The sequence below is a fragment of the Ictidomys tridecemlineatus genome, chromosome 7 (assembly GCF_052094955.1).
Source record: "Ictidomys tridecemlineatus isolate mIctTri1 chromosome 7, mIctTri1.hap1, whole genome shotgun sequence".
Taxonomy (NCBI): Eukaryota; Metazoa; Chordata; class Mammalia; order Rodentia; family Sciuridae; genus Ictidomys; species Ictidomys tridecemlineatus.
In genome coordinates this window covers 34,802,132-34,817,858 of record NC_135483.1, presented here as the reverse complement: position 1 = coordinate 34,817,858, position 15,727 = coordinate 34,802,132, and the positions used below count along the sequence as shown (strand labels likewise).

At 36.7% G+C, this 15,727-nt stretch overlaps 1 protein-coding gene across 2 annotated transcripts; it reads right to left on the bottom strand.

Annotated features, from left to right (window-relative positions):
- Window positions 1–1,222: 1,222 nt before the first annotated feature.
- Window positions 1,223–9,475, bottom strand: Znf706 (zinc finger protein 706). Of its 2 annotated transcripts, none has more exons than XM_078016849.1 (4): window positions 9,224–9,475; window positions 5,982–6,118; window positions 4,069–4,176; window positions 1,223–3,436 (listed from the first exon to the last, which is right to left on the bottom strand). In XM_078016849.1, exons 2-3 carry the CDS (start codon window positions 6,114–6,116, stop codon window positions 4,081–4,083), a joined length of 231 nt encoding a protein of 76 aa, XP_077872975.1. In that variant the 5' UTR covers window positions 6,117–6,118; window positions 9,224–9,475; the 3' UTR covers window positions 1,223–3,436; window positions 4,069–4,080. The 2 variants fall into 2 exon arrangements, with proteins under 2 accessions (XP_077872975.1, XP_005316350.1); XM_005316293.5 differs by lacking the exon at window positions 9,224–9,475 and adding an exon at window positions 8,864–9,066.
- Window positions 9,476–15,727: the final 6,252 nt, after the last annotated feature.

The following is a 15,727-nucleotide window of genomic DNA, read 5'->3' as shown; positions in this document are numbered from 1 at the left end:
AAGTAGTATGATTTTAATATAATTCATACTGAAAACATACCCATATGAATACAAATAATAAATGACTGAAATCTGTCTCTGTAGATACAAAATTTTAAATTTGGAATATACTATTACACTCTATGCAAAGAACTGAAACTAAAGACTGGTGGTTTAAAAAAAAAAAAGTAATTCAGTAAACAACTTACCAAAAGAACATTTAAAATGAAAAAGCTATTTTTAGTTTAACATGGTAATCCACAATTAATGACGGGATGAACTTTTCTTAATAAAACATCTATTCTTTCAAATAGATGTTTTATCAAATATGCACAATGAAAGGTCTTATATTTTTAAAATTTCTATGAAAATTAAGCTACTTTGAACAATTTCAGAGTGTAAAGTCACAGTAAACACAACCCCCTAGTGTTGATCTTTACTACCATACACTCTTAAACAAACCCCCAAACTAGAAATCTAGTACAAATCATTTCAGACTGAGTAGTTTAAATATAACATTTCAATTACAGTTTGGAGTGTGGTTGATCACGTATTAGGGAAAAGTCCTTTACACCACCCACATTATTATTTGGTACCAGGAATTGAACCCAGGGGCACTTAACCACTGAGCCACATACCCACATCCCTTTTTTGAGACATGGTCTCACTAAGCTGCTTAGGGCCTAAGTTGTTTTGAACTTGCAATCTCTTGCCTCAGCCTCCAAAGTCCCTGGAATTATAGGCCAAGTATGTTCCAAGTATTACAAGAATGAAAAATAAGGAATTGGGGGGGGGCAGTAATGTTTGTAAATTCTACCTTATTCATGCTACATCTCAGGTTTGAATTATGATGTGATTATTATCTATGTTTAAACAAAACCAAAAGTATTATCTTAAAATGGAAATCAAGGTCATCAAGGATTTATCCATCTAGTTCAATTAATTGATCTACGTATTTTTTGTTTTGTATTTGCTAACAGTAATTACATCCCCCTTCCAACAACTCACTTATTCTAACTTGCAAGGTTTCAGAATGATAAACTCTTTCTATTCATTCTTAAGAAGTATTCTACAGACCCCAAATACACAAAAGAATGTAAGAAAAACAATGAAAAATGAAAGAAATCTCTTGTCATCCTTAGAACTCGTGCTACACTCAAGAGACAATTACTTCTAAGTTTAGAAAGGAAGAAAAAAAGAGGCAATATCAAAACCTCTTAAAATGTAAAAGAAATTAGACTAGTTTAGTTTTCTTTAATATCTTCTTTAATAAGACATTACAGCACACAACTGAGGCCCCAGTGTGTCAATTAAACATGGGGATATCCATTTGAAGAGAATGGAAACAAGTTTAATCTTAACCCCGTTTCTTTTGGCAACTAATGTAAATACAGAATGGCAATTCTCTCAGTGTATTTTATCAAGTCTTTGAAGACACCATAACAGTTTTTAAATAAACTTTGCTGTTATCTGTTAAAGAATCTTCAAATTAAATAAACAAAGATATTTAAGACTTGGAATTTTTTTTTCTTATAGCAGATTTAACTCAAAACACAAAAAGGGGATTGTACTAATAATCCCCATATTGAGAATTAATGTCTTATAAGATCAATCAGACTATTTCCCTATCACTGAGATACAGAGTTAAATATGGTGTCTTCAGCTGCTTATAAAAAAAGGGTTAAATACAAGAACAAAAAATTTTATTCTGAATTACAGTCAGTAAAACAAATGAAAAAAAATTTAAACCAAAATTTGTGAATGGGTTTTAAATGATTTGTTACTAAAAATAAACACACATATGCTCAAAGCACTTTCAAAAACTTATAAACTGAAATTTAACCAGAACTTCTACAATAACCACCACAAGAAATTAGGTAGAACTAATGTTCTGGCAATTGACATATTAGGAAACAACATTAAGTCTGAAACTTAGGGAATTAAATACATGAAACAAAAGAACTGATTTTAAAAATAAGGGTCTAAGAATAGGAGTTGCTAAGAAACTATCAGCACTGAAGCTTTTCCTTGCAAACATCTTATTTTAAACTTTCAGTGAAGACAAACAAGGTGGGCAGAGTATGTGGAGCTACAAAACAAATGCAGCAATGAGTTACAGCAGAAGGAGGGAATGCATTTTGTAATCCACAGGATCAGATATGTGGCTCTAAGCAGTTAGCAGTAAATATTTTAGTGTTCTTCCTATTATGTTAATTTTAAAATTTAAACTGAGTTACAGCAGTTTCATTTGTACAAGTTAATAGTTGACAAAAGCAAATTAAAAGAACACTAAAGTTGAGTTTTCTTTAACTGGGTAGCATTTACTTGATCCAACTGAACAAAAGCACCTCCCATGCTTAGTCCCCAAAGATTGAGCATACTGGTTGATTTTAATACTTTTCTAGTTTGAATGGAAGTCATACTATAATATATAGTCTGATTTTAGGAACCACCAGAATGCCAATTCCTAAATTCAACGTTTCAATAGAGAGGATTCTGGGAATTAACCAATCACAAATAATTCCAATTCCTGTTAATGCAAAAATTCATTCATAAAATTGGCCAAATAATTAATAAGTTCCTAAAACTCCTTCAAAAATTATGCTTCAATTTAAAATTAAAGAGCTAGAACAATCTGCAAATAAATCCACTATAATTTATAAAAAATCTTTTTACCAATTCACATTTATTCCATCATATTTTCTATTAAACAATAGGACTAATTATTATTTTTGTTTTGACATATACTTCAGAAACTTATTTTTTAGAAGGACTCACTGATAATCCAATTGTTTTTACAAATGTATTAGTTTTCTATAGGGTACCCCTGACTGGTAGCTACGCCCAATCAATTCATACAGGAAATTTAAATTTGTCAATTCTAAACATGTGAAATGATCATTGGGGGCATAATACTTAACTGCAATATTCTAAGGCAGCAGATAAAGTCATTCTTCACCTAAATCATCAGCTGCCAATAAAATTACATGCACAATTTAAATGAATGAGTCTGCTTTAGTTTAAGGAACCTGCACTGAGCTGAGAAAGGGAGATAAAAGTTGCGTTTGTAATTCTAGCTGCTGAATTCATTAGATTTTTATAAGGCAAATAAGGAAAGTTAGAACAGAATCTGTAGAACCATTTATCCTGTGATGTTGTAAAATCAAAGTACTACTTTATTAAATGAGTTATTTTACACAATATGAACATCAATATAATTACAATTGTAAAAAAATTTTTATAACAAGGATGGACTGATTTTCAGATTTCCAAATCAGAGTCAACTGTACATTTACACAGAATTGTCTTTGCATGAAGCCCAAAAGGGAACAGCATAAAAATGAGTGTTTCTGTAGCCCCTTTATTTTTGCTGATCAACAGTTTGTTAGAAAAGCAGCTGCAGGTTTGTTACCTAAGGTCTGAGACAGTAGAAGAGTCAAAGGTGTCATGAATTCACCTATAAAACATAAGGAAAATTTCAGTGAACATACCCATTGTACAAATCCAAGTTAACAATGCATTTCAAATGTCTAAAATGAAAGACCACACATACCATTTAGGGGTAAAAAATCCAAGCACATAAAAAGTGTAAACTGATTATTTTCAAAAAAGTTTTTAGTGTATGCCTACATTTTATACTATATTTAATATTTAGAAGCTCTGCTAAGCACTATTAAATAAAATAACTATAAAAATGTTCTCAGGAAATTTGTTTACATCATTTTTGGGAGGAAGGCCCTTAAAAACCTTAGAAATAACTATTTTCTTGCAGCTGATAAGTCTTTCATTCTTGAGCTAGAGATGGCCAATATTCACTCATCCCCCCACCCCTGACCCCATTTTGGTACAGTAGTAAAAACTTGGGATGTTTCAAAGGAAGTGATCTGAGGAAAAAACTTTTGATAATTATAAAGCATTCTAGTAAACTATAAGTAACAATTGTTAGGTTCTAGTAACGAAGTTAAACATTAAAAAGAAGAACTAATAAAGACTCAGAAATCAGAAATTAACTTCACAGTTAAAGAAGTTAGTTTTGCTCTTGTATTTAAGTCTGACATTAACAGACAAAAAAAAAAAAAGGTCAATTACCTGTAAACAACTTTATGCCTGAACATCAGCTAATTCTGGAGGAAGTGGAGTCTTAGGATGCTTGCTTTCAAAGTGCTGCTTGAAGGTCTTAGGGTCTGGCATTTGTGTCTAATTTAGAAATTATACAAAAAAGAAGAAATGGACTTCATGTATGAAATAAAAAACATGTTACCTTTTAAAACCCTGAACTTGTTTATAATAAACAGTTATCATAAATTGCCTTCAAGCTCTAACAACTTAGCAGCTAGCATATGAAGAGGAACCTTGCAAAAAAAAAAATCCTCATTCTTACATTTAACAAAAAAGGGGAAAGTCACATAGAAAAGTATTTGTTTATCTCATTAATAGCAAACAACAGGTAATGTTTATTGACATCTTATTGTGCCAAATATATTACCTTAATTTTCACAAACTTCCACAGTAATCTCTAGCTTCTACTGTTATCATTCTTGTTCTACATGTTAAGGAAACTAAATCCCAGAATTTACTTTGCCTAAGACCTATGTTTTCAACCCAATGCTAGGCATTTCAGCTCTTAAATAACACACTACATAACAATGAATTCCTTTGGCAAAGACCTTAATTCACTTACTCTTTAACATGCTCAAATATATAAAACATATAATAAAAGGTTTTGAGTTTTTAAATATGTGAACTAATTCTTGTACTTTTAGGTCAAGGTATTTCTTCATCATTAACTTAGTAAAATTTATTTTCACCTTCTTTTCAAACAGAATCAGAAGCTGCTCAATTCCATCATTTTGTGTGTATCAAAGCTCAATGTGAACAAGGTATTTAATGTAATAGGTTTCCTCTAATTTTTTTTTTTTTGGGGGGGGGTTGCCAAGGATTGAACTCGAGAGATACTTAACCCCTGAGCCATGCCCCCAGCCCTTTCTTTTTATTTTGAGACAGTGTCTTGCTGAGTTCTTGAGGCTGGCTTTGAACTTATGATTTTCCTGCCTCAATCTCCTGAGCCCGGTAGGATTATAGGCAAGCTCTGCCATGCCCACTACTAATAAGAATTCTTATGTAGTTATAAACTTCTCTTTTGTTATAACTCAAATAGATGACAAACTTCAGTCCAGGAATCATGTCTTATCAAGATCCCTTTGCCATGGGCTAGGGTTGTGGCTCAGTGGTAGAGTGCTTGCCTCACACATGAGGCCCTGAGTTGGATCTTCAGCACCACATAAAAATAAATAATGGTATTGTGTCCATTTACAATAATAATAATAATAGTAAAAACAACAAAAACAACAACAAAAAACCTTTGCCGTCCATACCATCAATTCCACTCAGCTTGTAAGGGGGCTGGAGAGCTAGGTATGTGATTATGTTAGGATTGCTATGTGGGCTAAACGTGTGACTGTATGTCTGACACATGGTAAGCACGCCACAGATGCTGTTTGTTGCTCAATTCTTTAAATTTATAAAAACAAATTAATTCTAATAATAGCCTTCAACATGAATACATTCTATATGGTTTTACCATACACTCTAACTCTGAATTTTAGTGAAAGAAAACAAATTAAAAGCCATATTCATAATCAGAAGTATTTTTACTAGCATAGTAACAAAGTTTAGTCAAATCTATATCAAGAATATAGACCTAAGTTTCTTACAAAGTTCAAGGCATATTACATTACCTCATAAAAACATCTTTATCCTACATAAAGAAAAAGTCTTGTTTCATTCTTTGTTCCTCAGATCATAGAAACCTGCATCTGGCCAAGAAGCCAAGCACAAAGCTTTGTAAATGGGTACATGAAGACAAATTCCTAAAACAACCAGATGTCAAATCTATTTCAAACAAACCATCTATTTTGCTAGCGTTACAAAATTTTAACCTATACAAATCAATTTACAATGAAAGAATTGTCCACCAAGCAATGTCTTTCAAGCCCTCTTACCCTACAGACAGTGCAGGTATATATTAAGGCAGCTTTGGCAGCAGCCTTTTGGTCATGTCCTTGTTTCTTCTTTTGTCCAGCCTGCTTTTTGGCATTTTTTTGCTGAGACTGAATCTTCTGCTGTCCACGAGCCATATCTAAAAACAGAAGTTAAGGCATTAGAGTGACTTAATTATTCTAATATTGAGTAATCTAAATAACCATCTCAGAGTTAAAGCCTTAAATTTTATAGAAACTTTAAGCAATCAAAATGAATGGGTTTTAAACTCTCACAGACAATGCTACTGGATTATAAACTGACAGAATCAACCACTGAGGAGGAAATAAAACTGGTTGGCAGTTGTCTATGACCTCTGTTGGTATATATTCAACAACAACAACAAAAAAATGTATACACACAAGATAAATACAAGAAAGTTCGGAAAACCGTTTCAAAACTAGGAACAATCCAACTGCTCAACAATTGTAAAATGGATACATCAATGTGCACACAAACACAATACATACAATGAAATACTAAGCAGCATTCTAAAATAATTATTGTTTCAAGCGACACCAAGTTTGTATCTCAATGTTAAATAAATCAGTTACAAAGAATATACATTATATAAAATTCAAAAGAGGCAAAGGAGGCTGGGGTATGAAGCTGTGCTTGAGCATCACCCTAACCTGTGCAAGGCCCTGGGTTCCAGAGCAAGGCTTTAAAGTGAAAGAGGTGACATTGGGGTTTATGGAGCAATGATTTGGGAAGAGAGGACAAGAGAAGAAATTATGAGGTGCTAAAAATGTTCTGTATCTTGAACCAGGTAATGGTTACACAGTATGTTTATTTGAAAAAATTCATTGAGCTATATACCTAAGATTGTTCACTTTATGTAATCTTCAAAAGCTTTCCCAAAAAGTTTAGCTTCCCTGTAACATTTATTTGGTTACTTTGCAAAGTAACTTTCCCTTTCTGGTATTTACAGTTGTAATTTGCAATTCTTAACTGTTTAAGACAAATAAGAGCTGTTAACTAGTCCTTCTAAAGGAGATTATGCTACCAAAGAGGAATTATTCTCTTAAATACCTAGGTTTCATTTAATTACTGTGCCATTCTAATTTTTCCTAAATGGTCATTATGAGATTTAATTAGTTCCCAGTTGAGAGAATGAACCTGGTTTAAGGGTAGGGACACCCTTACAAAGTTTAAAGATACCACTTTTTTTTTTTTGTTATTGGTGGTCAAAAGTGAACATATGTGAGTTAATTAAAAATAATTGTCATTGAGAAGTTACTTTTACTTTCTCATTAAAATTAAAGACTTCTTTTAAACAAGTTAAAAATGTTCAAGAATGTTGGTTTTTCTGATGGGAACCCTAATTAGATAATGATTGTAAGGTCTAAGCATTTCATAGAAACAACTAACTCCCCTCCCCACCTCCAAAAAAGGGGATGTAGGGACACAATAAGTAAATATACTGATTGGGCAAGTTCCCACTAGCATTATGAATTTAAAGTCATAATTTCAGAAGAGGATCAATGCTTTTCTTTTTTTCTTCTTCAAAGCCAGCTGAAGATCTTACTAATTATAAAAATGTTTAGTATGCTAGCTTAATACCAGAACCCAATTCCTACCAAATAATGGTGACTACTACCAGCTGTTAGTCCCTACAAGTATGCTTCAATTTTTTATTAAACCTTATTAATTTTAAGCTAAATGCATTATTTTTTCAAAAGAATATTTAAAGTATATTCAGATGAGAGCAGTCAGGTGTTCAATCTTTATGTACACCAATGTTTTGTAACATTCTTAATGTCTCAATGTCTTAGTATCAGAACCTATGTTAGAATACTCCAGTTATCTCTTTTATCTTAATCTTGACTCTTACACATAATGTATTTTATGTATGTTAATACACTGCTTTTGTGGATAAAATTGTTTTAAACAATTCTTAACAATTAAAATCCTAATCGTTAACACTGAAGAAAAATCTTACACAATGGCAGACCACTAATTCCATAAGTTTCCTTGCTATCTAGAAGCTATTAACTATTTTGATGACATGTTCATGCAGTGATCTGTACAATATTATAAGATGAACAAAATAAAACATTATATGACAGATTAACCCATTTTCATTGCCACCTAGCAACAGTAACAAAAAGTCATAAGAACTTTAACAAAAAAGGTAGTTGTTGTTTGTTCTTATTTTTGAGACAGAAAACTAGGCAAAAGAAATTTTATCAAACAGGCTAACAGCATGGGGTAGGCCCCTAACTTCTGACAGCACACTGCATTGATTTCCTTTCTGAAAGCCAAAATGCAAACGAACAAACCACCTGCTTTTGGACAGCTCAACTTAAGATTTGTTCTCAAACCAATCGAATTTTCTGCAAAATCGTATGCATAACTTCTCCCTGATTAAATATGACAAATGGAAGGGCAAGAAATCGTTTACAAATAACCTAAAAGCTGGTTTTTAATGTAACTCTTATTTAGTGTGCTTTTCCGAGGGGACTGCAAAAAGGGAAGTGTAGAACGGACGAGTTCTTTCAAAATGAGGAGCTTTCGCAGGAGGCAACAAGTAAGCCCTGTTCCAAAGATCCTTTTAAAAGCAAACCAAGAATTAAGAAAAAGATTTTGGATTCAGGAAGTAGGCTGATTATCCGTAACCATCTGAAAGGAAGAGGCCCAGGCAGTAGTGCTCAACATCCTGACCCTAGCTTTTTAAACTACATCCATCTGAGGAGAAGGGCGGGAGAAATCACCAGAGTAAGGGCGCCTTCACTCAACACTCCAATAACCCAGCTGCAGCCTGCAGCACCTTTCCCAGTCTTCTCCAGCCTCAGTGAGCCCCCTCCTCCTTCCAGCCACCAAAGACCACATAACCCTCACCTACCCGCCAGTCCTCAAGGACCCTGGCCCGAGATTTGTCAGCTGGAGGCCTTGGTTGTACGAAACCCGGCCCCTTGGGTCGCCGAGAGCCCGGCCTCGAGATACCGACCAGCTGCTGTCGCCAGCGGGTAAAGTTACCGCTGCTCCCGCGGCCGGCCTGCGACCCGGCCACCTGCAGGGCCTGGCAGGCACCCGAGCTTCCCCTCCTTTCCGGGGCCCGCGCCGGGACGGGCCCCGCCGCCTCCCGGGAGGCCGGCGCCCCCGCGCCCCACGCGCCCCACGGTCCCAGCCGCCCCTCGCCGGCTTCCCCCACCCCGATTCCCGGGCGTCCTGCGGCGTCAGCGCCGCCCCTGCCGCCGCTCACCCGGGCCGGGACAGTCTTGCGTCGGAGAGACCGCGCAGCGCGAGAGGGCCAGGGAAAGTCGCGGAGGGAAGGAAGGGGGAGCGCGCCCAGCACCGCTTCGGCCTCCTCCACCCGCCAAAGAGGGGAAAGAGGAGAGCCGGGAACACAACAGCCCGCGCCTCGCACACCCGCCGCCGCGCGCGCCCGAAGCCGCCTGAGCCTTAGGCAGGCCACTCGGCCTCGTGCCCGCGCACGCCGCGCCGCGCTCCCAGTCACCCCAGCGCCGCTAGCGCCTCGCGGCCCCGCCCCCTCGCCTTCCTGCGGCGGCCTCCCGCTCCACCCCTCTCGCACGCCTGCACCCTTCCGGTCGCGAGGGCCAATGGCAGCGCGCCCCTATTACATAAGCGCGAGGGGCGGGGCCTCGCGGAAGGGAACTGCAGGGGTTGTCGCCCGCTGTCCCCAGGCGCTCCTCCCTTCCCGCGTGCTCTTTCTGGGCGGCTTCTACTCCTGGCCCTGGCAGCCACGTGATTTGGGTCCTGTCTGAGGACGGGGCCGCGGCGTGTTTCGCAAGTCTCCCACCCGCTCACTCACTCGGCCAGCAGCCCGGCCTCGGCCCCCGCGTCCCTTCTCACGCGCCTTCCTGTTTGGCGTGCCCGACTCGGTTGCACCCTCCCGTGCACCAGCTGAGGTGCCTGCCCGTGGCGGGCCCAGCAGAAGAGCGCTGGGGCCGCGCGGCATAGGGCACCCACCCGGACACCCTCCACCCGCGGCCCCCGTCTTTCGTAAGGCCGGGGCCGGACGGCCTTTTACGGGGACGCGCCGCCTTTGTTCTCTCACCAGTCGCCTTTTACCTCATTCCCACGGAAACCCCCAGTATTTTTACCAACCTGGGGCTTTTAGTGAGTTCGAGATTTAAGACTGACAGCCGCGTTAAAAATTGCTAGCCAGGCCTCCTTGGCCGATTTAGACTGATTCCTAAAATTTACTGAGTAGCTAATTTGAAGTGGGGGGAAGAGTAGAGAGGAAAGTTCACCCGCCCCCGCCCTGATTTACAAGCAATGACAGTACATTTTGAATATCTTATTAGTAGCAATTGTAATTATTTACATCTGCTGATGATCAGAAACGGCATTTTTGAAATGTGCGTTAGTCTTAACCCTTTACCATTTTGGTTTCTAATTAGATTCATTAATAAGCCTCCCCCCAAAGGAAGCTTTTGCTTTTGATGTTCTCACTTGGTCCCTAGTCTTGAGTCTCCCAAATATGTCAGTGACTAGGAAATGTTGAATAACAATATATTATAAATTACCTGGAGTGGGATATAGATGCCACAGACTTGTTTAAACTAGCCAGGAAGGAATTAGTTGCCTATTGAATTTTAAGTGGATAAAATACTGAATGAAATAAGGTACGCAGTGATCTTGAATGTGCAGTCCTCTCTGCTCATCCTTTCAGCCTCTCTCCCTCACTTTTCACACTCTCCCTTTCTTATTGGCTGTAAATTATTCGTTTTAGTTTTGTTAATATCTTTCTGGTTCTAAGTTGTAAATCCATTTTCATCACCATATGCCCAGTGACTAGCAGTGTGGTTAAACGTGTAGGCATTGAATAAATGGATTTTAATTGAATGAATTATGTCATATAATGAAGCTATATCTTAGTCATTAGTCACCATAATCACAATCGTTGTTTTGGTCCTACTAATTGAGGGATGGGTTACTTGGAGGACCTAGAGATAGGAAATCATGAATAACAGTGGACAGTGGAAAGGGACAGTGAAATCTGGCTGGCATATATGCCTTAATTTCTAATTTATCTCTGGCATGTAGGTTAATATCTAAATGTATGAACTATTCAACTTGAGGGTTTATTAGAGAGCAAAAGGGACAATTCTGTTAATTAGATGACTTCTGTTTTTAAAGTGGGATTAATATGTCATTTTTTAAAAAACCATGGCCAAGATGAAGTAGTCAGAAAAGTCAGTGTTTAAGTTATATCTCCTTTGAGAACTTAGTACAAGTTTTAGACTTTGCCTCCAGAAAGTTCATGTACATGTAAATATACATTAAAACTTACCCCTATAGGTGGGGTTTCACAGTCTCTATACCACTGATACTTGGGTTGGATGATGCTTTGTTTTGGGAGTCTGTTCTGGGTATGGTTGCATGTTTAGCAACATCCCTACTTTCTACCCACTGGATGCTGGTATCATCCCATCTTCAGTTGTGACTAAAAATATATCTTTAGGTGTTTTCAAATGTTCTCTAGGGTTAGAATTTCCCCTGGTTGAGAACCACTGCCTAGAGGATATGGTACTTTATATGATGGATAGAAATGGGTAAGATTTGACATCTGTGAAGTGATAAATGGTAAATGAAAGGCAGATGAATTAGCATGACTACAAGTTTTATGTCCTTCCTGCTTATGTTTCCTGCTTATGTTATAGAAATGTGATAGCAAATGGAATATGAATGCCTTAGGAGATTTTTGTACATGTTTCTGGTTTTAATTGTGAGTGCCACAGTACTTCTAACTGGTTTTTCTCTTCTGCCTTTATATAATTACTCTAAGTTATTGAGCAATAAGCACTTGCTTAGTTTCTGTCCATAATCAAAATCAGATTAAAATGCTTCTCTAAGACCTGAAAGATTGCTTTATTTATTTGTATTCATGTAGAATTTTCTGAGGTAAAAGAGCTGGTGAGGAATCAATATATCATTTTCCAAGTAAACATATTCTGAATGACTTTTTCTAATTTATCTTTGGCATGTAGGTTAATATCTAAATGTAGTGAGCTATTCAACTTGAGGGTTTATTAGAGAGCAAAAGGGACAAGGTCCTGTCCCTGTAGAGCCTTCTGTCAATAAGTACAGTAAGCTCAAAAACATTTCCTTTGTTAGTTACTTCTCTTCTACTAAGCTTCTGTTTGCTGAGATAAATTTCTTGGGCTGCAATCTTGGGGCTGGGTCCTCTTGTCTTCTCTGTGCTCTTTTCCCTCAAAGAATCTTAGTTGTTGTGGCTTAAGATGACCCCCAACATTTTTGCCTATAGTTCTTCTGGGTTCCCTATTGATATATCTAAGTGCCTAGTGCTCATCTCCACTTTGATGTTTTATAGACATTTCACATCTAATACCACATTGTATTGAATCTAAGAAGATGTTGATTGTAAGTCACATGTATGTCCATTAAAATTAAAAAACTAAACTATAATACTAAAACACTGTAGGTTTCAGAGAAGTCAACGTAAGTTTAAAAACTGATGTGATTTATTGGAATAGCATCCATAAGAATAAAATAATTAGATATGGCTTTACCAGAGAAGTGCAAAATTTTTATTCTGAACACTAAACAACATTCCTGGAAAATATTAAAGAAGACTTAAGTAAATGAAAAGACATCCTAACTTCAAAGGATCAGAAGACTTACTGTTATAAAGATGAAAACAATCCCCAAATTTACCTATAGATTTTGTGAAATCCCATCAGAATTCCAGATGGCATCTTTATACAAATCAACAAACCTATTCTAAAATTCATATGGAAATTCAAGGAACTCAGAATAGCCAAAAATAATCTTGAAATGAAGAACAACGTTGAAAGACACTTTCAAATTTCAAAACTACTACAAAACTATAGTAAGTAATTAAGACTGTGGGTGTTGGCATAAGAATAGACATATACATTAGTGGAATAGAATTGAGAATCTACAAATAAACCTTTTTGTATATAAGCATCAAAAATTTCAATAAGGGTAAGGAATAATATTTTCAGTAAATGGTGCTGGGACAACTGTATATCCACATGTTAAAAAAAAAATGAAGTCGGATCCCAACTATGTCATGTTAAAAAAAAAAAAAAAAAAAAAAAAAGCTCAAAATGGGTCAAAGACCTAAAACTAAAAATCCTTAGAGGAAAATATTGGAATAAATCTGCATAACCAAAATCTTTACAACAAGTGCTGGCACAATGGATGGGGAAAACCCACACCAAGGCACATAAAATGAAATTTCACAACACTGGGAACAAAGAGAAAAGTCTCTAAAATTCCAGAAAGAGAAAAGTAAAATAGTTTTTTCAAAGAATTAAGAACAAGAATGGTGAGCTGGGGACATAGCTCAGTGGTAGAGTGCTTGTCTAGCCTAAACAAAGCCCTGGATTCAGTCCCCAGCACTGCCAAAACAAAACAAAACAAAACAGAAAGGTATTGGACTTCTTAACAGTCATATTGAACATTAGAGACAATAGAGAAAGAAATACAACATATTTCCCTTGTATGCATGTTTCCTTGCTGAGTTTATAAGCAGGTGAGTTCAACCAAAGTAAGGGAGTAAACAGGGAAAGCAAGTGATGTAGGATCCAGGAAATAGGAGTCCAGCTCACTGGTGAGATGAAGGAAACATGCAAGAAGAGAATGAAGAGCTCAAGATGGCAGCCTGCAGAATCCTACAGACCAACCAGTATAGTTCAATGCAGGAGAAACTTTAAGCAAATGAAATTAATAGATTGTCTTATGAGTGTGAACTTATAGAGAGATTGCACAACTTGGATTTAATTGTAATAAGCACATTGGGCAAAAAAGCCAAGAATAAGCAAGACAATGATCATCTACTTGGAAGATTAAAAGTTATGCAAGAAAGACAAGTTTATCATAGTGTATCCCATGGCTCAGCAATGAATAGCATTAACAGTGAGAATAATGTAAATACAGATCTAGCCACATTTCTACCTATGAATAAAAGTTTATTAAGAGTATAAAGGTATATAAAGTCTCTACATATGGTGGGGCCTAGCAGGTGTCTTAGTGGGGAGGATCTGAAAAAGAGCTACATTGTTCATTTGTTGTAGTGGGAAGTCCATAGAAAATGCCTAAAATTGGGGATGGGGTGGAATTCAAGAAATATAGATTTAGACACGTAAATATCTAAAGACCGAAATTGTAAGTAGCTGCTGCTGAGAAGAAATTTGGCAGGTGGGAAACTGCTTTTTTTTTTTTTTTTTCATAACATTATTAGGACTACTTGAATTTTTAACCCATGTACATTTTTTACTTTGATAAAACAAAAACTAAAGACATGAGTTTTATTTTTAATAGACTTCTCACCATGTTTTTGTTTTGTTTGTTTTTGGTAGTATGTATGTCTTCACAGTACTCTGGACTTCAGAAGGGTATCTAAGTTCAGGTATTGTAATCAGTCCAGCTATTATTGGTACCCTTGGCATCTCCCTTCAATTAGAGTTTCTATTTTTCATTCCAGAAAGACATGCTTCATGTTCCTTCATTCTGTTTTTCTAGTTCCCTGCATACGATCCTTATTATTAGACTTTCAGGCAGCTGAATGCTCTAAGAAGAGAGTACAAATTTAACATAGCCATTCTTGCTTTCTTTCCATTATTACTTTGAAACAGGCAGATAGGGAACAAAAGTAAACAAGAAAATCATGATTGGTGTTATTCATTCTTCTCCAGGCAAGAATTCAAATAGGTGTCTACTAGGAGAGGGCTTTTACCTTTTAGTCATGCAGCTATCTTGGTCTGATGGGTGGTCTTGACTGTTTGAGGTCGGTTGATTGCATCAATGATAGCAGGATGAAACCATATACAGAAGTATGACCTGAGAATGGCTCCTGTAGTTTTTCCTCACTTCCACAGATCTGCAAAGACTTGACAAAAATATCTCCACTTTGAAGTGTAACTTTGGAGAAGGGAAGGCAATAAAAGAAAAAAACTTTAGTTGCACTCTGAAATTTAAACCACTTTTTGGCAGGGTGTGGTTATTAGTTCTTTTAATCACATGCTTAATTATATTCTAAGTTTGATTTTTAATAGTACTTAAGCCATTAAACCTCAAAAGAATGTTTAATGACTGATTCCCCAAATGGAAAATGAAAGAGTTGAACTGAGTGACTTCCAAGACCCCTTTAGTCCTTGATCTTCTGTGACTTGATGACTCAACAGAACTCACAGATTTTAAGTGCACCTTATTTAGGCAGAGTAGAAGTCACTCCAAACTCCATCTGAATGAAAATTTAAAACAAAGCTGCTTATTTTTTACATAGTTAAAAAGAAATTTCTGTATTCCACAGAGGAGGACTAGATAGTTGAGGGATAAATAGAAAATAACATGAACTAAGGGGAAATACTTATTGGAACTCTGATGCTAATCATGACATTTTTTTCTATATCTTATGATCTGCCATGGGGGTTGGTGCTTATAGTCCTTAAGAGAGACTCTCGCTCCTGGGGCTAGCTAATTCCTAAAGATAAAACAAATTACTTAAGGATAACTTTCATATCCCAATCAACCAAGTCGAAGTCTACTCACAACCACCTCCTATATCTAACTATCATATACCATGTCAACATTTTTATATAATAGTTTTTATGATTTGCAAGTGTCATTTTAAAAATATCAGTCTAGTAAACCATGTAGAAATAAGTATGCAAAAAGTCTGCAAAACAAAACATTTTTTAAGCATGTTTTGGTAGATAGATTATCTGAAATTCTGGATTGTTCAGTCATTTCG

What these genes read in the sequence shown, in the direction of transcription:
- Znf706 (XM_078016849.1), bottom strand. Translation starts at nt 6,116, where the DNA reads ATGGCTCGTGGACAGCAGAAGATTCAGTCTCAGCAAAAAAATGCCAAA. An exon ending in ATACCTGCACTGTCTGTAGG is followed by an intron (nt 4,177 to 5,981) that starts GTAAGAGGGCTT and finishes TTTCTAAATTAG; the next exon opens with ACACAAATGCCAGACCCTAA.